Source organism: Taudactylus pleione, unplaced genomic scaffold, assembly GCF_031769625.1.
Source record: "Taudactylus pleione unplaced genomic scaffold, aTauple2 ptg000484l, whole genome shotgun sequence".
Classification (NCBI taxonomy): Eukaryota; Metazoa; Chordata; class Amphibia; order Anura; family Myobatrachidae; genus Taudactylus; species Taudactylus pleione.
In genome coordinates this window covers 765,618-792,209 of record NW_028284886.1, presented here as the reverse complement: position 1 = coordinate 792,209, position 26,592 = coordinate 765,618, and the positions used below count along the sequence as shown (strand labels likewise).

At 43.8% G+C, this 26,592-nt stretch overlaps 1 protein-coding gene and 1 long non-coding RNA gene across 2 annotated transcripts in view; one reads left to right on the top strand and one right to left on the bottom strand.

Annotated features, from left to right (window-relative positions):
- The window catches only part of LOC148502733 (cadherin-1-like), an 83,126-nt gene that overhangs the window by 12,935 nt on the left and 43,599 nt on the right, over window positions 1-26,592 (top strand). The window contains exons 2-3 of the mRNA XM_088449405.1: window positions 5,090-5,369; window positions 6,402-6,510. Coding sequence (XP_088305531.1) covers window positions 5,319-5,369; window positions 6,402-6,510 — 160 coding nt within the window. The 5' untranslated portion in view covers window positions 5,090-5,318. The remainder of the gene's footprint in view (window positions 1-5,089; window positions 5,370-6,401; window positions 6,511-26,592) is intronic.
- LOC148502734 (uncharacterized) lies at window positions 9,578-25,980 on the bottom strand. The gene is made up of 3 exons (XR_015869973.1): window positions 25,892-25,980; window positions 15,161-15,370; window positions 9,578-10,824 (listed from the first exon to the last, which is right to left on the bottom strand). It is a non-coding gene; the product is annotated as an uncharacterized LOC148502734 (long non-coding RNA).

Here is a 26,592-nt window from a genome sequence, read left to right as displayed (position 1 = left end):
ACGCTGAGGAGGGAGCCGGAAGACGGAGCTCATGTGTGAGCTCCAGCCAGCTCCCTCCGTGCAGCAGCCAATGAGAGTCTGTGTGACTCTCATTGGCTGCTGTAACAAACACACAGCTGCCGCTGGCAGCTGTGTGTCTGTGTCTGTGTAGGGCAGTGCGCTATCACTGCGCTCTGCCCTACACGCGAGGAGACCTGATGTCAGATTCTCTAGTGAGAATCCGACATCAGGCGGCCGCCGTTCGGCCCTGAACGGGGATCCGAGTCAGGCGGTGAACACCCGAACAGGGTTCGGGTGGACTCGGATCCCCAATGTTCGGAGCGGTTCGGATTCCACAGAATCCGAACCGCTCATCTCTACTAAAAATACACATCTGCCTAAGAATAAACAGTCATCCTACTTATACACTTGACTCTTAACGCCATTTATTAGCTATACAGATGTCAGCCTAGATTTTGAGAGTGTTGTCATATATGTACTGTCCAGAAAATAATAAAAATGTATATATGTGAAAAAACACAGAAAAAAGAAAAATAAATAACTGAAAATGTTCTTTGTTAGGATATCTAACTTGCATATGCCATAATTAGGAATCCAGATCATACAAATAAATTCAACCCCATTAGTGTTGGGGATAACAGTTCATGGAGAGTAATTTCAGCAGGTGCGCCAAAAAGAATAATTTGTTGTTACTTTCCGGAATAAGTAAATTAAAAAAGCATGCATGCAGAAATATATGCATAGCAAATGGCGTCCAGAAACATTCGCTATATCAGCGTGCATAGAATATGCTGATCATCCAACCAGCCTACTGTCCTTGTCTAGCAGATTCTGCATCACGATGATGCGGTGCAATCAGGGGCGTATCTATAATGGGTGCAGGGTGTGCGGGGAACACGGGCCTCTTTTGGTTACTCAGCGGCTTCCTCAGAACCTATGTGGACATAGATTCTGAGGTAGCTGCTGAGTAACCAAAAGAGGCAGAGAGACTAGTTAATCACTATGTTGATGTGGAGAGAAATCTAAGCAGGAAAAGGTGTGTTGTTTTTGGTGATCCCCTGTGTGTCCAGGACTATTGTACATCCAACTATCCATTACTAATGCTGGGCATACACAGCCAGATAAAATGTCTGTCAGAACGACAGACATTTTATCTGGCCGGCTGCCAGCCGCAGATGTCGCCGGCATACAATGTGAGAGAAATCTCACAGTGTATAGCCCGACATCCGCGCTCCGCCCCCGGGGGAGGAGACATTTCCCTGTTCGTTCCGTAGGAAGGAACACAGGAAATGTCTGTCTGTCGGCTGCGCTGGGCATACACTGCCCGATGTGGTCGACAGTTTATCAGGTAATATCGCATCGGACGGGCATGCTGGACAATCCAGCATGCCTGACCGAGCAATATTTAACCCTCGGTCGCCCCCCCACACGCTACAATTATCGCGGCGATCCGCCGATATCGGACGGATCGTCCCGATAATTGTAGCGTGTATGGCCAGCATAAGGCTCTGGATGTGATGGATACACCGAGTTGGTTGATATATAGCCAGTTCCACTGCTGTCTGCAGACTGAGTGGGAGCTCTTTACATATATATTACATACCGCATCATCAGGGTGACACACTGCGTGTGTATGCTGTGCTCGCACACAGGAATCCATCGCTAAGTGAGTGACAGACTACCAGCGGCAGGGGGTGGTAATGGGGAGTGGTCACAAAAACGCAGGCGTGCCTGTCTGTTTAAACGCCGTTACATGGGTGGGCATAAATTAGCCGCTGCGAGTGCATACGCAGCTCTGCTGGTCAGAAGAGCTCCCAAGGCCGCAGCAGCTCAGACCTGCCGCAAAGGTAAGATGGCTGCCGATGTGCTTCGATTTTACCGATGTTTACGTACCTGCGTAGTTGCACGCAGGTAAAAAGGCAGCAGTGGGCGTCTTTAAGCTCACATTAGCGTCTTTGCTAACATTAGCATATATTCACAACTGCGTTGCGTACAAAAACACAGTTGAGAATCGCATAATGCGTCCGTCTCTGAATCGGGACCTTAGACAGGGGTCCTGCAAGATAAAGGTCATTACTTTCAAAGTGAACCTCCAATGGTAACTACTAGACCACTTACTATAATCAAGTTCTTCTGATAAAAGACAGCAGAAATGGGGAGTGTCCCTTTAAGAGCCAATGGTAACTGCCGACTGCTGATGGGATACTTTCCCGCACTCTTTTAGGGAATGACAAGAGCACCAAAATATGTTTAACAAAAGGTTTTGTTGTTTTCTTTAGCCTGGATTTCCTAATCACAGAATCTTACGGGAAAACAAATCTGCATTTCCACACTACACAAGACAGAAGTGGTTACCATCTGCTCACCCGAGCCTCTAACTAAGCCGTTCTCAGAACCCTGACCACAACTTGGTCGCCTAATGGAAACACCAGCAAAAATATCCAGTTACAAATGTTCACAAACAAAAAAAAAACACAACATATTGACAACTTTTATTAATGACCATTTCCCGGGTGCACACTGGGGGGGGGGTTTCCTATGACAAACAAACCGACAACGGTGCTATTATCTATTTGTTCATGTATAGACAGACAGGAGGGATGAGGGCAGGGAGAAACATCACAAGGAAAACCCCACAATAGATGAAATGCATGGGAGACGAGATCACTGGTCTTTATAGACATGCACTAAAAATTATGCCAATATTTAGCAGACTTCGGGGTTCCTGGAAGCGACCCCATTTCCCGTGTATCTTGCCCCCCCCCATGTTCTCATAGTTCAGCTTAGCTTACTGTGTGCTCGGCTGTGGAGGGCACGGTCAATCAGGCAGAGGCATAGCAGGGCCTGCATGCATTCACGCAGAATGGGTCCTGTGCACTCTAGGCACACATCCACTAGATGCGTGATTGAATGATAACGATATTGTTATCGTTCAATAATCGTTTGAAAATTGCTTGCACATCGATTGAAAAAATTTTTAAAACGACCAGCGATGCGCCCTCCAACTGGTCATTTAGACATCTATCATCGGGCAAACATGTTGTAGAACGTGACGATAACGTCAGGTTCAACATGTTAGCACATGATTGATGAGCCTGCACTGAACGACTGCTCGCTCAGTGTAGACACAGCGCTCAGTGTTTGTACACTGACTAACGACTGCATGATTACAATGTCGTAATCATTCAGTCGTTTGCCTGCCGTCTAGTGGATGTGTGCCGTTACAGTACGTGCAATGCCACATCAGGCGCTGAGCCAACAAAATGACGTTCACTGAAACTTATAAACAATGATACTAAAATGTCTGTTCAGATCTCTCATGTTTGTGCTGTATGTAGTGCTATCAGGTGTGTTTACAAATTATCATCGATCCCAAGAAAGCCAGAGTCCAGTTATTATTTATAACTCTCTCTCTCTCTTTGGGAACCATTTATCAATAATCTCATTTGCAATGCAATCAGGGCGTGATATTAGCGCCTACAATCGCATTGCGGGATGCGATTATACCGACCAGATGTATTAAATAGCATACAATGGGGCAGGGGCTCCGAAAAGGGGTCTGTCCCTGTGATGTGCTCAGAGTGAATTGATCGCATCAGCGGTCTGCACTCCTGTGCTGGGACCCATAGGCTACAGATAGCTGCGGGGGGCAAGCTCTGGGATATGCTTTTGCTTTTCACTCCGGAGCTTGGTAAATGCGACAGCATCATAATCCGCATAGAAACCTATGGGGGTTGCAGCTGCTGTAGAGAAGATATCAGAGATATCTGCTGTGGTCCCTCCTTCATACATTGTGGCGATACTAAATATTTGAGGGTATCCCCTGAAAACAGGTGTTTTGGGGGAATATGCTGCAAATATTTAATGATACATAGGCCCCTAACAGGGGTATTCAATATGGAGCGAAAACTCAGTTTCTGCAAGGTTTTCGCTCGGATGACGTCATTTTCGCCGGTTTTACTTTTACACCGTATTCAATTTGAAAACTTTTGGCCGGTGCGAAAAGTATACTGCATTCGACCCTGCGAAAAAGTATCACCAAGGAATGGGTGTCGAAAAAAAATGCAGAATTGGGGTTTTGGTTTGCAACATTTCGGAAACCACCACGCACCCTTCAAACAGTCCCCCAAAGGTAATCTGTGTCAAAAAAATTAAAAAAAAAAAGACCTTAGAACACCCCAAAAAAAGCACTTTCATTTTGGGAGCAAAAAAATAAAAAATGGGGGTACAAAGGTAAAAACTAGCGAACTAGAATCTAGGGGGGTCCCCAAGTATGCCCCAAGTGTTTTTTTCATTGCAGGTGCTTGCGGCAGGTGGATTTTTTACATTTGTTAAAACTTCACTTTAGCAACTTTTAAATATGCTCACCCCCATTTTCAAGCACCCCAAATTTGCTGGGAATAGTTATCTACAGCTAAAAAAACTTCTAAATGCTATTCTTCTCCACCTACCTAAATCACCAAAATAGCAGCTATTGAGCCCATTTAAAGACCCCAAAAAACTTCAGAAGGGCTAATCGGGGGTATCCAGAGTGATCCCCCATGTCAAAACAACTTTTTGGGGGTGTTAGGGTCTTTTTCCCGAAAATCAGCGAAGTTATCGCTGATTTCAGTTTCGCCGGGTACCGTTTTCGACGTTTTCATATTGAATACAGGGATACCGAGAGCGCGCACGAAACTTTTTCGACGTAAAAAACCTCCAATGTGCGGCGAAAACCTCGCTGGCGAGGTTAACGTTTCATATAGAATAGCCCTGTATGTGTGTCTCTCTCTAATTATATCTATCTATATAGAGGGCTTCCATATCATCCCTTTAAACTGGGACACTCATGGATTACACAGATTCTTTGGCTCATTAAAACCAGGTGAAAACCATGCTTGAAGCCTGCCAGCCACAGAACCTGTGTAATTCATGAGTGTCCCGGTTTAAAAGGGATAGTATGGTAAGCCTAACTATATATAATTATAAATATCTATCTATCCATCCATAGTTACATCCGTTCTATCTGGACACTCCAGGTTTTACACACTGTGCACATAGCTAGTTACTATTTAATGCTACAGTATATCACTTCCTCTTTCTTCATCAGTGAAACTTCTGGCAGTGACTAACAGCAGTCCCTGATACTGGCCGCCGTGCTCCCACCTGCAGTGACACCAGTACCTGCCTCCAGGTGACCGCACCTGGGACAAGCCCCGCCCACCCAGGAGAGCAGGCAGTGAGCCGCCGCCGGGACAGTCACACTGAGCACAGCCACACTGCCGGGACACATCACCTGCACCTGAGCCACCTCGGAGATCCCTCACCTGGAGTCCCCCATGGGGATGAGCAAGAGACCGGGAGTTGTATTGCTGGTTATCCTCCTTCAGGTCAGTCCTCCACCCGAGTCACTATTCACTGCCACTCTACCGTATGGGTTCTGCATTGTTTAATCATTACCCTAGGGATCAATAAACTACCTGTGTGGCCCTCTTAGTCTTAGACATGACTGTACTCTTTATAAACAATTTTTTTTATTGGACATGTTTGTAAAATCAGCATATAGCATTATGGTTCCCATTAAATGTGAAATAATTTTTTTTTTTTTGTAATTATCATTTTACATTTTGTATAAATAAAATTAAATGCTTATTGCATCAATTTTTTTGATCATGGATGATTTTTTCAGCTGCCTGTAATTGTATGTGTAAAAGACTGTAGAATAAGTGACACTATCAGCAGAAGGTCTTTGGGCTGAGTGATCCCAGCATGTGACAGATTCTCAGATAAGCCCCAAAATGTACCAGAACACCCCCCCCCCCCCCCCCAATGCTTCACGTTAAAATTGCAAGTTGCTGGTTACGTTTAACTACTTGTGTAACTTGGCCTTACATGCATCTAGACCAGGCTAAGGCGATCTGTGACTTGCCAGCTTTGGTGGTACTGTAGGTCCCAGCATGCCCTGTGAATCTCAAGGTTTATAATAACTATATTTATCTGGCATAGTGATCTAGATTCATATTGCCATGTCATTGCTCCAGAACATACCTGTGCCCGGTGAGATGTGTCTAATATACTGACATTTACAAAACAATTATCCAGTATTCCCAACTGAGCTCCAACCCACCTTATCTCGTCACAGTACGTTTTCAACAATTCTCCCAACTCACCTGAGTACCAGGTCGCCCATGTAGATATCCAACCTCCAGGTCTGTGTACCCAGATTAATACCCTCATGTATTTTTGGATTAATTTATTACTCATCCTAAGTATGAGGCTTTATTTCATGACAATTCTGAATTTGGTGAACGCTGGGTAAATATGATACAATAGCAGAACCTGGGCTTAGGTATTTGCCAGCTAGGATTTTATTTTTGATTAAAATTGTACAACTAAATCAGTGATTTTCCTCCCTGTGGCAGATTGCTGGAGGGCTGGCAGAATGGCGGCTTTGCACGTTTGACTTTACGGATAATAATTACCATTTCTCTGTGCCCAAGTCCTTGAAAGCAGGAACTGTAGTGGGACAAGGTAAGAATAATGACACTGATCGGTCTGATAAACTGCAGTGTCCCTGGAGTAGACATAAAACAGGAAAGATCATTTCTAGGATTATCATGGATATTTGCTCACTTTCGCTTTTGTGGGTTTTTTTATGTTGAAATGAGCCAGAAGAGCATTAGAGACAGTTATCAGGCCGAGGGCTTGTTGGGAGGGCTCAATTGTCCCCTGAGATAAACAATTGGCATTCTTGGGCTAACAGACTTTGTTAACTCTTTTCTTTTATGGTAATGTTATCTGTTAATTGCTGTTCTTTGTATCACCTCTGTGCTGCCATGTGACCCACACCCACCCCACCCTTATAGTATGGGACTAATTGTCCACATTCTTCTGTCACTGGCAGTACAGAATATTTGTGGGATAGGGAGATGAAGAAATACAGAATAGTTTACAGACAGCCTATGTCGGGCATTTACAGAGAAGTGGATTGTTTGCAGGTTGGCAGGGCCCTCCTCCCTCATGTGCTTCTCCTTCCTTTACTTAAACGATCGTCTACTCCTAATTCCCCACAAGGACACCTAACACTTGGTTGCTGACGCCACGCTGCTTGTTGAGTGTTATGATCACTAATGCAGCGATGTTTATATACCACTCCTTGTCCTGCATTGTACTGTACTGTAAAGTCGCTGGTTTCTTGTTCATGTACTTTGTAAGGTGCTGAATGAATATATGAGGGTTGATTCATATACGTATCCACATCTGAAATTGCTGTTATAGTATGGAACGTATCCAATATGGAGATGAATGCAAAATAGTAGCAAATGTATCCGGTATGGAGATAAATGTAATAGAGCATCAATTGAGGAGAAAGTGTTCAAAGAACTGCTGGGAATGCAATTGCTCCACTATACTCACAGTCCTTTCGGCAGCTGACAAATGTGTCATTCAGCTACCATTAATAGATGTTCCGATGAGTAAATAAATATCTCAAATCTCCCGGTGAGTCCGTAAGAAATCCTCCAGACAGCACTACCTGTGACGGGCTCTCGCCACTGTCACTCCCGTTGTGCCGATTCCTCCTAGAGCCCCAGCGATGGTGTGGCTGGCGGCTCCGGTGTATAATGGAGGCTGGAATAATATTGCCAGTAAGATGGAAAAAGCTTCCGGGTAGATGGAACAAAGGGCCTGATTCAGAGCCGGACGCAAGTAGCGCTCGCTCGTCCAGAAAATAGGGGTGGCTATTCAAATGAACAGTTTGCTGTTTGCGGTCTGTTCACGCCTCTAGGTCTGAACGAGCGAACAAAACTTGTGGTCGTTTTTTGGGAAACTACGCCCCCTGGCCGCTCGCATCCTACGTCATGTCTGCTATTTATTAGATTAATCGAGTACATCGAACAGGGTATGAGCTGCTCGCTATTCTTGTGGTTGGTTTTTGCTACCACAATTTTGCGAGCAGTTCTGGCTTAAAAAAAACCCAGTGACGTGGTCAATGACGCTGCTGTTTTAATTATGCACACCCATAAAACGCCCGTTTTGACCTTTAAGCACGCCTGCGGTCGGATCTCCACTCCCCGTTTTCAAGCACCTTCCCCTGTTACCACCCACATACGCCTCATCCTGTCACTCAAATTATCAGGCATTCGCTATTTTGCGAGCACATGAATTTTGGCCGCACTGACTGGTTCGCGCATGCGTATAACGATCCGTATGAATGCGCAGTTGGGCAAACATCACTCGGAGCGAATGAGCGGCCGCTTACGAGTGGCTCTGAATCAGGCCCAAAGTCTCCTCTGGCTGTAAGCGGGCACCCCGCTTATTCCGGGTAATCTCTCCACTGTCTCCAAAGTAGCACACTGATCTCCTTAGTCAGGGTTGGACTGGCCCACAGGGGTAATCCCTGGTGGGACTCACTGCCAGTGGGCCACCCCCCCCCCCCTTCTAGGTGTCAAGTTCCATACTTCAAATTATAGATTTCTACTCTGTTAGATGTAATTTACCTGGTGGAGCAAGAGCACTGATCAACTTGGAGCCTTGGCTCCATTCTATAGAAACTACACCAAGATTGATTAGCCAAGTGTCTGTGGTGGCTTGCCACACCCCCTCTGGTGGATGGCCTCACCGCTTAAGCATGGGCCCCTACCACTTCATTCCCCCTATGGGCCCTTCATGCTCCAGTCCGACACTGTCCTTAGTGTGTATTGCCTGTGTTCCCATCTCCTTAACTAGTTTCTCCGCACCAGGCGGCTTTCTCAAAAGTTAGTCTATGGATGCATACAGTGGGCGTCTCAGGCATTGTAAATTTCGGACGCACGGATGCACGCCATGGAAGGACCTTGTAACAATATCATAAAGACGCCGTTACGTCTATGGCAAATGACGATCCAGAGAATTAGCCCCATAGTGGTTAAAAATTGTCCACATTTAAATTAAGTAGGGAGCACAAACCGGTATTACTGCAATGTCCTAATTACATGGACCTGGCTAAGGCTGAGACAAGTTTCTGTTCCTATATTCAGTTCTGATTGGCTCATTGCGTTTCTGTTGTGACTGTTCCTTTAAAAAAGCAATTTCATAATTGCACTTCAACCTCTACAGTGCATGGGTGGAGCTGAGCAACAGAACATAATTATATCATTAGAAAATTGATGAGAGAGTGGCTGTAAAAAGCCCGATCATGTGAGTTATAATTCAGACAGTCATCTTGTTACTTATACCACTTTCAGACATATGACCCAGAAATTTCCCTGGGTTTTTGCTTGAGACCCCCTTTCACACTACACCTGAGACCCAGGAAATTCCATGGTCGGATAGGTTCACACTAAACCTGGGTCTGCCCTGGATTTGGTGTGGATTTAAAGGGGATACTTTTTTTTTTGTTCACAGTAATGACATAATATAAAAATTAGCATTTTTAGAGTAAATACCACAATGTTTGTTTATTTCGAATGGTTTTTTTTTTACTGAAAACCAATAAATGTTTACATTACAACATAGAAAATTATGAATATAGCTTCTAGAAAGTTGCGGTCCATACAAAGACAACATTTTCACATAAAAAAATTTAAGCAACAAATAATACACTTAAATACTTAAATTTGTTTGCTCCTCAGTCATGTGGTCTGGGTGACGGCGGTTGATGTCATCAGCAGGTGCATGGAACAGCCAATGAGAAGGTTTTCTAAAAACCCAGGTCTAAACACCTGGGTTGGATGCATTCACACTAGAGGCTACCTGGGTTGCACCCGGAAAAAAACGCTGATATAATGCAGGGTCATGAAGCCGGGACTTCGACCCGGGTCGTTTCTGTTCACACATAGCAAAAACCCGGCTTGATGCATGTTCACGACCAAAAACCCAGGTTTTTGCTGTATCTCTGAAAGGGGTATTAGGCACCATGTTCCATGTTATTCTTCCATCATTTCAAAAAATAATAATAAAAATTTACATTTTGAGCAAGAGAGTAGTGTGAATAATTGATGTGTGGGTCTGTTATTTAGGCATAGTTTTGACTCATGCTCTTTTACCATACAAACAAATTACTTTTCCACTTTTTAATCACTAATGATGCTCGTTTGGGCCGATTAGTATAAACAGCATTTTTTTTTTTAGGTTTTTTTTTTTTATGCGGCATTTAACTTCAACATAATTATGTACAACCTAAAGCATATTATATCAATGTATCTAGAATTTTTTTTACACGATAAGGAAGATTGTGCAAGAATAGATGAGGTTTATATAAAGGTGCATTCCACTGTCAGACGCCTTTTATTTATTGTTTTGTAGTCACCTTCCTGGGTTGTGACCCATGTATTTATGAAATCGGCCACAGCTGATCATGAATTTATTGTGACCCTCAAGCTCGTTCAGTTGTAGAGAAATTTTGCAATAAATTATTAAACATAAAAATTTAGCCGGATCAAGACGTTCCATCATGTTTGAAACAGTTTGAATATGTTTGGGTTTAAATGGCTACAGAGGATTGTGCGGTCTTCAATTTTCCATGAATATGGCGAACTTTAAACTCAAAATATAGTAATGTTAAAAAAAAAATAATAATAATATTATTATTAACGCATTTTGTTTTTTTACTGTTGGCCCAAACACATGTTTGAGTAATATAGATTAGTCAATACTGTGTATAATACACGCCTTGCATTGCCCAGCTAATTTCGTTTGGAATATAACCAGACATCAGTTTGCTGAAAATGTTGTCACTGCCACCAAGCTCTGTCCTTCCCATAAGCCCACATTACATACAGAGGTGACTGCATCTAATTTATGACAACGTTTATGCGTCATCACCACAAAAGGGAATTTTCCATGGCGGAAAGCGAATGGCGAATCCTGTAAAAGAGAAAATCTTGTAAATAAAATATAAGTCATGACACTTTGTAGGTTATGAATACATTTCAGAAGAGACATTTATGTTTACCGTAGAGATTACGCTCTAATTTTATTTAAGCATCCTATCCTTTCACACTTTTTCTTTGCCAGAACTTTTTGACTTCAGTGACTAGAGCTATATAGTGACTTGTTACCACAGGCCCACTGTGGTCACGGGTGTGTATTGTGGGCAGTCCTGGAACACTGGTAAAAAAAAAAAAAAAAGAAACCAGTTGTGTAACATTCTATTCTCCTGGGTGTCTGAGAAATTAAGCCATAAGTCCTCGCCTTGCCCTGGTTTGAAAGTAACATCTTATGTGTAAGAGACAAAGACATTAACAGCCATATTATTACCAAGTAAAATTACCATTGTCACCAGGCTTTTAGTCAGAAATATTCATATCGGTCACTAATAGTTCAATTAGCCCAAATACCTAAAAAGTTAATTTTTTTAGTTTTTTAAATTTATTTATTTTTTACTTCTAATTTTTCTCCCGCGTCTCTATTGGTTTGAGTGCATTTGTTGGTTCAAAACACATCTCTTTGCTTGGCTGCTGTTGAGTGACTTCTAACAACACTGGTTGGTTGGACAGTCATGGACACGCTGGGGGCAGCCGACGCTCAAAAGCCCAGATCTAAGCTATAAGCCTGTTTTAGAATGCTGAAGCTGGATATTTACCAAGGATGCACATCATTTAGGTGGATTTGACATGACGGGTCACTTTAGGAAGCACAGCAAAACAAAGCTCCTACATCTCATTTACCAAAGTGAAACTAAATCATCTCCTGGAATTTGTTATTTTTTTCTCTTCTTGGCTTCGGGAGATCTTGATGACGACACACTGGTGGTCACCACTGAGGCCAAATATCACGGCCTTAGGGAGTAGAAGTGCAGGCATGTTTGGTCAAGCAACCTCTTGAATGCGTCTATGATCTATTGACCTGATCTAAATCCGAAGCGTGTGTAAGCTTGAGTTAAAGAAATTATGTTATATAAATGTTTAATGAAACTTTTAGGTAGGAGGAATCTGCCACATTTTCACTTTTGCTGCCTTCAGGTTAAAAAAAAAAAAAAAAAGCCTTAATTTTCCAACTGTCCTTAGGAATAGCTGAATCCTGAAGTCACCATCCAGTTTCCACTTGTTGGTAGGAGGTTGGATTTACTGTATCTCATTGGCAATACACTTTGTGGGGTTGACTAGATGCCAGACAGGTGAAGGTATTCATCTATTAGTATAACTATGTATGTAGTGACTGGAGAGAGTGGGTATAGTTACTGTAGTGGGTACGGTACCCGTTCTTTAGATAGGCCAACTGTCTAACCACTTATGAAGACCTACATTGATAAATGTGTTAACTGTCCACTCCAACATTTAAGTTTTTGCTTTTTTAACTAAATTTTTTTGTTGGAAATCCCCCTTACTTCTCTGTATTATTACTTTGTTAGGGTCTGCTCACTATTCGGAGTATTCCATTCAAACACTCCCCTTCAGTGCTGCTCTCCACCATCCATAACAGAACAGATCTAATGCAACACTAATAACAAATGTCTGCTGCTGGTTGAGGGAGCATCAGTCCTCCAATCAGAAGTCAGCTTTCATTTAGAACCGCAGAGTTATGCCGCATATCCACTACGTGACATTACTGAGTGATTGCACGATTACGACATCGTAATTGTGCAATCGCTCAGTAATCGTCCACAAATCGGGCAGTCAAAAGCAACCAGCGATGCGCACACGCTGGTCGTTTTCTACATCAATCATCGGCCGAACATGCTGGTCAACCCGACGACGACGTCAGGTTGACCATGTTCGGGGATGATTGATGTGCCTACACTGAACGTTCAGTGTAGGCTCATCGCAGACTGTGAAACGACTGCACGATTACAATGTCGTAATCGTGCTCTCGTTTCATAGTCTGTAAGTGGATACGCACTGTTAGACATCTGACGAAGAAGATGGTCAGAGGTTCTGGTTCAATGTGCGTACTGGAACCCTGCTAAATTCGAATGGTGGTGGTGTGTTGGGTGGGACACCCACCATATCAATTCCATATTGAAGTCAGGGTAAACATATTAAAAAGTGGAAACCCCCCCTTTAACATTTGCTAATGTAAAATTGCATTGATGTTTATATTGTGGCCAAATTGGACATAGGCTTCTTTCTTTATTAACATTCCACCTGCCTGATATATAGGCTGGGGAGGCTTTTTCTGTGCTACTCATTGAGGATTACAGAACATTAAAAGATCCCACCCAACACATGTGGATGGCCAACTCTGACAGATATAGGCAGCAAAGGTGAAATGTCACTTGTCACCTGATGACGGCACTCACGGGCCAATTGGGTGCCGTGGTTTTGATTGCTTAGGACAGTAAATCCTATGAAGTTTCTTTGTGTTTTGGTGGGACTAGGTAATTATTTTGGACCCACATTTGCGGTGATTTTGGACAAAATTGGTCTAAATTGACCGTCAAGCCCTCTGTAGGTGTGGGCAGCATAACGTGTATTGTGGCACAGCACTCCCACTAGATAAGAGCAGAGATGTGAGTAAGTAGTAAAATATCTTGCACCTTTGTTTTACTCTGTAAATAAAGGATCACCTTTCTCCTAGTCATCATGTTTCCTGTATGGGGGAGGGAACATGTACCTTACAGCCTGTTCACCTCAGGCTTAGCCTTCCCTCGCTCCCGGAAGGAGGGAGCTGAATGGTTCGGCAAGTATGGTTCACCTGCAGCACGCATGGATGTGAGAGAGTCTTGCAGCACTTTGCTTTAGATGATAGTGATTGCTACAGCTTCAACAATAAAAGTACAAGAGCGCCAGGAGCCGAAGGAAAGCTAGTAGCATACAGGTGGGCATGAACGTAGACCAAAGCATGTCTATATATTACTGAGCTATATCATATACTTGAAATAACTAAACTGATAGTGCCTTTGAATAGACCCGATAGCAAAGTACAAGGGGCCTGATTCAGAGCCGCTCGTAAGCGGCCGCTCGTTCGCTCCGAGTGATGTTTGCCCAACTGCGCATGCGTACGGATCGTTATACGCATGCGCGAACCAGTCAGTGCGGTCGAAATTCATGTGCTCGCAAAATAGCGAATGCCTGATAATTTGAGTGACAGCAGGAGGCGTATGTGGGTGGTAACAGGGGAAGGTGCTTGAAAACGGGGAGTGGAAATCCGATCGCAGGCGTGCTTAAAGGTCAAAATGGGCGTTTTATGGGTGTACATAATTAAAACAACACGTCACTGGGTTATTTTATAGCCAGAACTGCTCGCAAAATTGTGGTAGCAAAAACCAACCACAAGAATAGCGAGCAGGTCATACCCTGGTCGATGTACTTGATTAATCTAATAAATAGCGGACATGACGTAGGATGCGAGCGGCCAGGGGGCGTAGTTTCCCAAAAAACGACCGCAAGTTTTGTTCGCTCGTTCAGACCTAGAGGAGTCAACAGACCGCAAAGAGCGAACGGTTCATTTGAATAGCCACCCCTATTTTCTGGACGAACGACCGCAAATAGCGTCCGGCTCTGAATCAGGCCCTAGGTTTCTAAGCAAATTTAAATTTTTGCAGGACTTAGGGTATCTGTTTACTAATTCCCACCTCTTGGTTATCACAGCTATCACCAGCTGTAGCCTTCACAGAACGCCTCCTGTGATATGGCATCGGAGAGCCAATTTATCATTGACAGCTGTAATACGATTGCCGACACCTCATCAGGATGGTGTTAGCAGGGGGTGCCCACAAAACATATTAAAAATTCTAAATAAAAAAGCATTTAATTGAATGTGGATCCGGAAGGCCGAGAACCGCTGTAGCACGCATTTGGCAGCCGGTAATCTCGACTCACCTATGCGCTGATATAAGACTGGCCTGCAAGCAGTAAGGCTACTCTTGTGAATCGGTGCAGAAGCTCAAACCTGGAGATCCAGATTCCCAGGCTACTCGGGAACAGACATTCTGTACACACTGCAGATCGACGAAGAATAGCCATAGTTGGCAAATTGTGTACAAATTTTAACCAAATTATAGATCTTTATAAAAAATCTCTTGCAGAATACAGATAAAAAAACAAAACACACACACATTACATATATCTAATTTATTCCATACTTGCCAACTTTTATACATTACACTCCGCTGTGGGTGCCAGTTCATCCCCATCATTATATATATATATATATATATATATATCTGTGGTACCTACTCTGGCATATGTACCACAGACACAATTAACAATAAGTATAAATGCAAAAATTGTCTATGTGTCAGATGCCATTTACACAGTACCTTTAAGGATATACAGTAGAGATCTCTGGACTTTTTTGTTTTGGACTTGTCCCGATTCTGTTATAGGCCAGTTAGGCAGATTTCAATGGAACTTTGGTCTATTTGACACAATTTTGTTTAGTCCTTATTACGGTCAAGTTGGTATTCGGTGCCATCTAATTTTTGCCCCACATCTGATGTGCTGTGTAAGGACACACGAACCATAGGTTTCTGTTGACATGAAACAGAGCACAAAAAGCAAAGTTATTTGTCACACGTCTCCCGGGGGCCTCCAGCTGCTCCACAAATTCTTGAGAATTAAGAATTAAGACAGAATCCTGCAAATTACCTGGAACACAGCGTGCCAACACTTGTATCCCCTCTGTGCACATCTGCCAGTGTTTTACAAGATTTCAGAATATATGTATTAAAGCTGCACTCTCACCCTAGGCCATGAGCCATGTTTTCCTAGGCGCCTGTAGGACCAGCAAATTAATATTGTTGACAAAATGGCTATGGGGCGGGATGTGTGAGGGCCAATCACAAAGCTGCAAGCTCTTGACTGGAGTTTGCCGTTTCCACTCAGAAATCCTTCCCGCATTTTTGGTTGGTCAGTGCTTTGAGAGAAAGAGAATCCCACAGGCTGCGTGGACCAGCCCTATGGTTTCCGGCTATGGGGGGGTCACAATGTTTTATTACAGTGTTATCAAGGTGTTAATGCAGGTTTCAATTAAAAGTAGATCTGTAAGTAACTAGGGGTGTGTGAGCGGTACAGTTGTACAAGGAGCAAGACCAAGGGGGTGGTACTGTTGCTGCCCGGTGGCACCTGTGTTTGGCTTTCAAGGTACCTGAAATGGCAGCCTGGATTTCCGAAAGAGAGTGTATCGCTTGGGCTAAACAGGAACTCAGCTTCCTGCTCCCAGCGTCTTCCCAGACTCCTCCTTGTGGCCGGCACAGGGGCGCATTACCACCCGGCTACGGCTCTGTTTCAAAGTGTAAAAAAAAAAATAAATTCTTATATTTTACCTGATTCAGAGGCGGTCGCAGAAGCGGCTGCGTCTATTGGCTGTCACCCGTCTGCGACTTAATGCAAATGCCACTGCAAAGCCATCCCCTGGTGTACATCCGTGCGTCCAAATGTGCAAGAACTGGGACGCCCACTATCAGCGTCTCTACACGCTGCAATACAGATCGATGCTGGCATCTAATGACGCACCTGTCGCAGCATCAATACTTGCATCAATCCTATGGCAGGTACAGTTGCTCCATCCACATATGGCTTCCTATGCTGAGCCCCTGCGCATGGAGGCAGATTATGTCTACATTGACTCATCAGTGTTCCGGCATTTCCAAAATATCTTTGGGGACAGTCTGAAAAAGGGTTTTGGTGCAAATGGCAACTAGTTCGATCCTAACAGAGATTTAACAGTAATGGCCGTTACAGACTAGACGTTATGTCGTCCGATCCGACCGGATCTGACGACATGTCAGCAACATAGTCTAGTGTGTACACTCAATGGCACTGTCTATGCGCGCTCCCGCCAAATGCAGCATGGCCCCCATCGTCGCTCCCGGCATCAGCGAGTGTGTATGCACTTGCCGATGTCGGGACCCCCACTGGATCCCGTCGCACGACAGGTTGGCTGGGTACACATTGTTAAATGAGTACCCAGCTTTACAGTTACAGAATTAAAAAAAAAAAAAAAAAAAAAGGGGGATTGTGAGGGCTTTATACCTGTAGAACAATTCTCCCCCCCCCCTTTTATTTTAGTTAGCAATGTTTTGTCACACAGCGCTACTCTCAGAGCATAAAATGATAAAACTCTGTGGAGCTGTAATATGTTATGTAGAAGAGGCTGCTGGTAGGGGTGAGACAGGAGAATAAATGTGCAGAGAAGTGAGCTGTCTGACGCAGAGAAGTGAGCTGTCTGACGCAGAGAAGTGAGCTGTCTGACGCTGTAGGTGCCAGTTGTGTAGTTTGGGGAATGCTCTCAGACTGCAATGCGAGGAAGGCAGAATCTCTGCCGAAACGCATTGGAGACACCCCAGCTCTTGAACCATTTCAGTGTGCCCCCCCCCCCAAAAGGTTCCAAGATCCACACACTACACAAGTGTGCCTTCGGAGGAAGGAACCCATCCCCACTGCCGGCCAGCAGCAGGCCTAGGGGACTAAGCACCCAAGCACATGACGCGGGCATTCCACACACGCAGAACACCACCACGACCCACCGTTCCAGCTACCTCAAACAGTGCACACAGTGCCTCCCACAGTCCGACAACACACCAGTGAAGCACATCAAAGCATCCACCGTGCAATACCCACCTCTGCAACACAGCCGCATCGATCACCCACGAACATACAAATCCTACCGATAGGCAAGTACTTTGGGTCGCATCACCAACGCGCGGGATGCCGCCTGGGTACTCACATCTGAGTTCCATTCCCCCAAACACACCACCGGAACTCTGAAGACTGTCGACCAAAGGTCCAGCAGGGGAAGACGTGCCGGTCATTGAACCGCACGGCAAGGAGCCCCTTCAAAGGGCCCACCAAGTTCCCCACCCAGAGTGTCACCCAAAGCCCCCCCAATCGACCGTGAGCCTTCATCAGAGTAGCATTGTGACTACTTCAATTAAAGATTTGGCCCCCTTCATTTGTCTGCATCTTCATTTACCTACACCACCCACCACATTCTCCACCCCACGACAAACCACACCCCCACAAATACAGGAAGAGCACACCTTTTTTCCTTTCTTTGCAAATACCTATAACAGGACCCAGTACTCCTGCATAAAGGCGCAGCACTTCCCACACCCCACAGCTTCCAACACACCACACCTTCCCGTCTGCCTACACAGAAGAGCGCAGTTCAACAAAATCTAAACCATAAAGGTGGGTACACACTATACCGCTATATCTGCAGATGATGGTCGTTCATACACACTGAACGGCCATCATCTGCGTCTCCCGGTGGCCAGGGGGTGCATCCCTCCCCCCGGTTGCCGCTGTGTGTGTACGGGCGGTCTACAGACATATCTATCCATCGGCTGTGCAGCACAGCCAATGCGATATGTCGGTGAACGACGACGTTCACCGACATACTGCGGCTACACACTGGCCGACGGGTAGCAGATATATTGGCCGATCAATTGATCGGCTAATATATCGGTCAGTGCGTACCCAGCATAAGTATCTGGAGGCGCTGTCGCAGCAATTACTATAATAGCAAATTGCCTCTAATTCATCTGTTATCTCAGCGAATAGCGGTGATAAGATAACATGTTTATTAATTAACACATTTTGCACTATTAATTATCAGTCACTTAATAAAAACTAATTCATATGGACTTGTACTGAGCATGTAGCATTGATAATGTTTGGGACAAACAGTTCCAGAATCAAACTGGGACTATTCCTGGACAGTTTGCAGCTATTTTCTGAATGCATTATAGCGCTATGCTTTACTATAGATTTACTGAGCTGTCCTATACAATACTATATATACACTATCATGTATTATACTATGCAGCGTTCTGTAATGCCATTCTGTGTACAGTACTATTTTAAGCCTCATGCTGACAAGAACGTGCGAGTACTGTTGCACAATGCCATGTGCTGTCATGCCTGAGGCACAGGGTGGCGGGACATTGTCAGGGCCAAACCCATCAGGTAACAATGGCAATAAGTCTGCACTCAGGTTGCCCCACATCAAAGGCTCACAGAGGCCATTCATGTGTCAATTAAATAATTGCTGTATCAGCAGGAACTGTACAAAGGCGTCCTGCAGCAGCAATCCTCACCTTCTCATCATTTATTTATTTTTTCAAGTAAACATCTCCAGTACATGGTAGCTCTTAACTCAGGTACACACTAGATGATGTCTAGTGTGCCCGACATGTTCAGCGATGGGACCCGATGTTGAAGCCAGTATCGGCAGGTGCATGCACACTGACGGCCATATATGCCTCGCTAATGACATCCACTGTCGGACCTGCATATAGGACCGTGCACAGTCGGTGACATAGCGGGTACACACTAGACATTGTGCCTGATATGGCGCTCCGATCCGCCCACATGGCCCTGCGATCTGTGCGATGGCACGGCTTGCATACCCCTAGTTACTGCCCTGCGTGGGTGCATATACAGAATGGGCACTTAGTCAGAGGTATGGATGCAACAAATACTGACGGATCTTTTTCACCCAGTGTAATGATTGTGCAGATCTGTGCCGATAATAATGGCTGTTCTCAAAGCTGATGTATAGTGGCGGTGCATATATGCAGAAGTCTCTGGATGTAGGTGGAAGTCTATGGCTATTATCAAGCACGCAATATGCATGCAGATGTGCTCGCTTCACGTGTGGCTCCGAATTAGGCCCTCGGAGGTGGACGCTGCTGCATCTGCTCCGGTGTCTGTTGTGGCTACGATAATATGCAAATGCTAGTATCAGCCGTCCCCAGGTTTAGTACCTGCAACTGACTGCGCAAAGACCGAGGCGCCCACTTTCATAGTCTCTGCAACCGCCTGTGATTCTTGGTGCACCACCATTGGCACACGATTGCCACTCGCAGCAGCCTTATGCCAGGTGCACTTCCTCCGTCGGACTCTAGCCTCCTATGGCTGAGCCTCTGAGAACGCAACCGCTTTTACCGTCACGTCCATAAACCATCCATGAGATATTTTGGGGGAGATTTAATAAAGCTTAGAGATAAAATTGGAGATAAATAGCACCAAGCAATCAGCTCCTAACTGTAATTTTTCAAACACAGGGATCTATTTACTAAGCAGTGTTAGGAGAGAGTGAAAAGAGATAAGAAAGTGATAAGGTGCCAGCCAATCAGCTCCCAACTGTCATTTTTCAAACACAGCCTGTGAGATGACAGTTGGGAGCTGATTGGCTGGCACCTTATCACTTTCTGCTCTGTCTCCTAACACTGCTTAGTAAATAGAGCCCACAGCCTGTAAAGTGTCAGTTAGGAGCTGATTGGTTGGTGCTATTTATCTCCAATTTTCTCTCTCTCCAAACTTTATTAAATCTCCCCCTTTGTACGTTCGATTTTAGTTACCGTCCGTTACTTTGTTCCCCATATCAGAGAAACAATTATTGGGACGTTTGGAGTTTGCCTGCAACATTAGGAGCTTTTAGCAGCCCTCTGTCACGTGTGTGTGTGTGTGCTGTGTGCTCTCCCTCCCCCGCAACCTAGCAGCGTGAGCGTACAGCGTGCAGGTCTCGCACCTCGTACCTCGTACCTCCACTCAGCAGTAAAGAGGAACTTTCCCCTGAGTGCTGCAAAGCTTTTGATCAATGCTCGGTGCAGACACACAGAAGTCTTTGGACTTCAACCTCCTATTTTTATATGCTGATAAACAGTCCTGCCAAGTTTCCCTCCCTCAGTCAGGTGCGCCCATGCCCTTCATTCTGGGCATTGGCTGGAGTTAAACATTAACTTGCTTATCTTCCAAGTTTAAAAAATTCCTCTCTCTGGTTCCCAGATAAAGGTTCTCATAGTCTGTTTCTCTGGGGTGGCTCAGTACAACACTGAATATTTAACCTGTTAAAGGTCATTTAAAACTCTTTATTTATTACAGGTCAAGCCTATGCTATGTGTGGTTATATATAGATCTCTCAGTACGGTCACCGTTTGTTACAAGAATTTGCAGGGCAGCCAGCACTGGGCAACTCCCTTATTAAAGCCTTCCCTGTCTGGTCATTTTATTGCCTGGGAATCACAATAAGGAGGCTGAGATAGCATCGCCTCCGTCATCCATAGGATTCATCTACCAGTAACTCTTATAGTTACCACTAAGGGCTGTATTCAATTAGGTGCGAAAAGTTGCGTTTGGCAAAAAGCGTTTGCGGGTGCCAACTTTTCACGCATATGTGCGTATCGCGCTACCCAATTGCCAGAGTGTTCGCATGTGCGAAAACGCCATAGCCCGAAACCGGCGAAAAGTTTCCCCCATCTCAGAGCAGGTGATAAAAAATAGGGATTTTACACATTTTGTCTAAAAATGTGGGGACTTGGGGCCTGATTCAGACCCGCTCGCAAGCGGTTGGCCGGGCAGTGCGCACGCCACTGCCCGTGCCCCGGAGAGAGTGAGAAATTCACTCGCTCCGGGACTTGCTACAAACGATGGGCGGCTGTCGATGTTGATTGACAGCTCGTCCCGTTTTGTAGGCGGGTTGGCTTGCCAAACGGAGGCGTTCCCGAAGGAACGCCTGCCGTTTGGGGGCAGCCCTACTGACATCACTCGTGATTTCAGTAGTGAGCTTCCTGCTCTATTAGAGCAGGAAGCTCACTGGGGCTTGCGGCAGACGAGACCCTAAAACAAGGGTCTCGTCGCAAGCCCGATGGGCACGACCATCGCGACCATCACCTGGCCGCTCGCAAAAGATGTGGATGGTCACCCACAGCTTAGCGAACGCCCAGAAGGCCGGACAAAACAAAAGAAAAAAAAACGCCCTTCAGACCTGCGAGCTGCCTCCGGCAGCAAGCGGGTCTGAATCAGGGCCTTGGTTCAGAACCCTTTGGTCACTCCCCCCTAGTGACTAATTAGGCAAAAAATTGCTTATGAAATGTCATTTTTGGGGTGAAAATTTAAAAAATTTTGGAAAATGGGATTAAAGTACTGTGTCAGGTATTTTGGGGGGCTGTATGGATGGGACAGGTGTTTTTAGGATTACAGGTGGCTGCAGCAGGTGTATTTGTAACATTTTTTTTAACCACTTTATAGACAAAAAATATACTAGCACCCATTTTAAATAATGTACACCCAATTTAACTACAGCAATTAAAATAAAATAAATAGCTTTATCATTTTTACACACTTGCAAATATGCATATAACATCTATTTGACTCACTTTAAGGGAGAGAGTTAATAAAGCTTGGAGAGAGATAAAATTGGAGATAAATAGCACCAACCAATCAGCTCCTGTCACTTTACAGGCTGTGTTTGAAAAATGACAGTTAGGAGCTGATTGGTTGGTGCTATTTATCTCTCTCCAAGCTTTATTAAATCCAAGAACCAAAAATACTTGTATTAGGGCTATTAATACACTTCAATTTTGATTTCCAGTGTCAGTTAGGCTTTTTATGGGGGGGCAGGCCGATTTCCCAAAAATGTGCTGTACTTTTCGCCTGTTTTGCCATGCGCAATTATTGCACATATGCGTTTGTTTTGCAATTGCATAGGGCGAAAAGCGAAAGCGTGCGTTGAGAAAGTACGTGAAAAGACCGCATCAAAACTGACAATTCAGGCGATAACTTCACCATGCGAACACTTTTTTGCCAAACACGACTTTTCGCACCTAATTGAATATGGCCCTAAGTGTAGTTCAACATCCCCACAAAACAGCATTGTCAGAGCAAGGTTTCTATTTATTCTATGCGAATGCGAGATACGCCATAGACGTTCGATAACCCCTACAGCTAAACTTTTATGGAGTTTCTTACATTACTAGATATCCACAGAAAACTGGGGGCAGCCACTGCAAGCGTTTCTGTACTGCTGCGTTACAGTATTCTCAAATAGCTGCGATACTTTACTTACTTTTACCCTAATCACGTGAAAACAGCTGTTTACGCATGTTTTAAGGATAGAAACCGTTTGTGTTAAGGGTTAACCTACCACTCCAAGCCAGTATGTGTTTTGTCAAATTGTGGCAATAACTGATTTTGAAAATGAAAAGAAAATATAAAGCTGTGCATACACTATACAATTATCTGTCAGATATCTGTCCAATCTGGCTGGTTGGAATGAAAACCTGGTAATGTATGGGAGCAAATGACAATCGTCCATTTGCTCACAAACACTGGAAAACAGACAAAAATGGTTGTTCAGACAAATTGGTTAAAACACACAAATTTAACCAATTCGAAAAAAAAAATATTTTCCTTTTTTCAGTGTTTAAAACCATATGATGGACTGTCATTTGCTCCCATACATTACCAGATTGGACAGATATCTGACAGAAAATTGTATAGTGGATGCCCAGCTTTAGTCTTAAATCCACGATAGTGCCTCTCTTGATAACTAACCCTGTTAAATCAAAGCTGGATAGGTTTTCTCTTCTCTCATTTATCATTGTTTGTGGTAAATAGTCATGTTTGTGAATAAATACATAGTGGTACCAATAGAATCAATATATAGGGCCGTATTCAATTTGGAGCGAAAAGTCTGATGCCGGACTTTTCGCCATATTCACCTCTTTTGTACGTGAAAAAGCATCTCGCGTGTCCCCGCGTATCCCGGTATTCAATTTGGAATCGCCAAAAAACGGGACCCGGCGAAATTTACTAAAAGTTCTGCCAGTTTTGGGGAAATCAGCCTGACACCCCTCAAAAGATGCTCTGACATGGGGGATTATTATGGGTACCCCCAAATAGCCCTGCTGAAGGTATATGGGTTTTTTAAATGGTCTCAATAGGCGCTATTTTGCGTCTTCAAGCAAGTGGTGAAGAATAGCATTTTGCTACTTTTTTTGGTGAAAATAAGTATTCCCATCAAATTTGGGGTACATGAAAATGGGTGCAAGCATATTTTAAAATGTGTAAAGTCAAGCATTAAATAGCGCAAAAAACGCACCTTCAGCAAGCACCTGCAATCAAAAATACACCTCCCGCATACTTGAAGACCCCCCCAAATGCTATTTCGCTAGTTTTTGAATTTGTACACCAACTTTTTTTTTTTGTCCCGACCATTTTTACAAAGTGCTTTTTTGGGTGTCCTTTGTGTAATATTTTAGCGTTTTTTGTTGCGGTTAGCGTCAAGGGGGTTGTACAAAGGGTTTAGGGTGGTCCCCGCAAGTTTGCACCCCAATTCTGCACTTTTTTCCGCCAGGTGTTCATAGGCGAAACTTTTTCGCCCATTGCATTGAGTCATCGCGCCGGCAAAAATACGCTGAAATTGAATACGGGCATAAATTAAATTGGCAAAAATGATGTAATCGGCGATACTTTTCTGCAAAAACTGACTTTTCGCTCCAAATTGAATACGGCCCATAGTCTTCCAATAAAAGAAAGCATCTCGTTGACAACAACAACAAAAAAAACCAAAACTAACATTAGATGAATGTCTCAGAAAAAATACAGGACTTCTACCTCACCCTAAAATAGAACATAGGAGCGGCTAAAAAAATAAAATGTGTTTCAAAAATGCTTTTAAGAATGCGACTAGGTAAACAATAACCGTAGCCTAGCCTGCACATTGCTCTGGTGGTTAGTTGGTAGTGACGATCAAACAGTAAAAAGACAAAGCGGGAGATGTATCCAGCCTTTGAGAGAGATAAAGTGAAATAGTTGCCTAATGCAACCAATCAGCTTCGAACTGTCATTTTCAAAGGATGTGCTAAATAAATAACAGAAGCCGATTGGTAGCTTTGGGCAACTTCCACTTTATCCCTCTCCAAGGCTTGATATGTCTCCCCCAAAGAATGTAAAATGAATGTACAATTGTTTCTAATGTCCTAGGCCTGTGCCTTGTTTGCCTATGTAGACCTGAGGCTGTGCAATAGATATAACTGGGCTTTGGCAATACTGTACACAATAGAATGCCGCCTGACTGTAATACTCTAATACTGCTCACAACGTCTCCTGTATCAATTATGAAACATAACAAATGGTGTTAAAATCCTTTAAGGATTATGGACAATCCTAATCAGTCAGCAGTTTTGTAATTGTTTGTTAGTCCAGCTGACACGCAAGTATAATGTACAAACACTCAAACAGATGCAAAGTGCCCCCTTTGTTTATCTTCCACACAGTTCCATTAGATTCCCTTCTCCCTACAATGGGCTGACTCAGTACAGATCATACATATTTAACGCTCGGCTCATTGCGTGGGAGGGAAAACCTCTCTTTCCACAACTGCATTAGTCCTTATAGGAACCAAACCAGCCTGTAAGGGTACAAGAGCTGCCTAATTGGCATGCTGTACTGTCAATTTATATAGTGCCAATTCCACTCTCTGTTATGACCTGGGCACTTGTTTTACACCTTTTGCTGGGTGTGACAATTCCTGTGAGAGGTCCCTCATGCTATTGCTGGTTACAGCCAGTCTAGGAGTAGGGAACCTTTCTACTGAAATGGAAGGGTAAATTTAATTAAGATTGTAAACTCTTTAGCAACACTGCCATGCCAAAATTCTAATAAAAATGTTATATTCCCTATATACACCAATCACTTGGTAATTAACCATCTCATGACCGGCCATGAATTCTTACATCTTAACTAAGCTACATGTTACATGTGTGGTGTATATGTTTTTGTCTTCAATAAGGTTTTATATAGGTTTATTTTACCAAAGTAAATTTTGTATAGTGGTCTTTAGGAGACAAGTTTTTTTTTTTTTTCTAACCTGAGATTTTTACGTAGGGAAATAATTAGATGAAATGTTTGTAAAACTTTTACAAAGTAATTGTGCGTATACACATAGCAATTTAAAAGGACGATTTGAACGATATCGATACCTTTCAAATCGATCTTTTAAATGGTCCCTACCACTCACCATTGGCCAGCGATGCACGGCCATATATGGACTATAGAGAGATCGTCAATCGGCTGTGCATGCCGGTCAACTTGCTCGATTTTGAGCAAGTTGCTATAGGGACCCGCAATCGCTTTAGTCGGCGGTAAATTGGTGGTGTGCTGGATGATCGATATTGATCATCCAGCATACAAGGGAGGATGCATAACGATCTGCCAGTGATATCATATAGCGCCGCACCATTAGCTCACGCAGTTTCATTTACCTGAATTGTAACCAGCGAGCTCTCCTGAGTATACACAACAAACGCTCCAACACGAGACCTTGCACCAGGTACAAAATGTTCTGTTCTTGGACTTCCCTCTTAATTTATGATTGCCATCACCTGTATTGAAACCATCCTTCTCATCACTTAACTAGTTCAACACAGGTGGCTGCAATTATAAAGTGGGACGTCCAGGAGGGCCTGACACAATATCAAATATGTGCTGTTCATTTTATATATTAAGGCCCCCATACATCAGCAATTGATTGCAGCAATCGTGCAATTTGCAATCGATTGTGTATAAAAATCTTACCCTTTTTCAATCGATTGCAGATTGCAGAGATGCCACAATTGATTGAAAAAGGGAAAGATTTTATACACAATCAATTGCAAATTGCACGATTGCTACAATCAATTGCTGATGTATGGGGGCCTTAAGGGTTGTACTTACAAGCTGTGTATCTTAATTTTACATTTTATATTTCCAAAAATGTGCGTGATTTATTTTTTTTTAACAGCAAATGGCTAATCTCGCCCCTCAGATATGACAGACTTAATACATTTCATTTAGGAGAATGACTGGTGTAAACAGCTTCTTTTGCATTAATTTATATATTGAAATGGTTTTTAAATTGAAAGGCGCACCTGGGAACAAACATAAATTTCCAAGGTGAGATGGGCCAGGTTGACCTCTCTGGTGT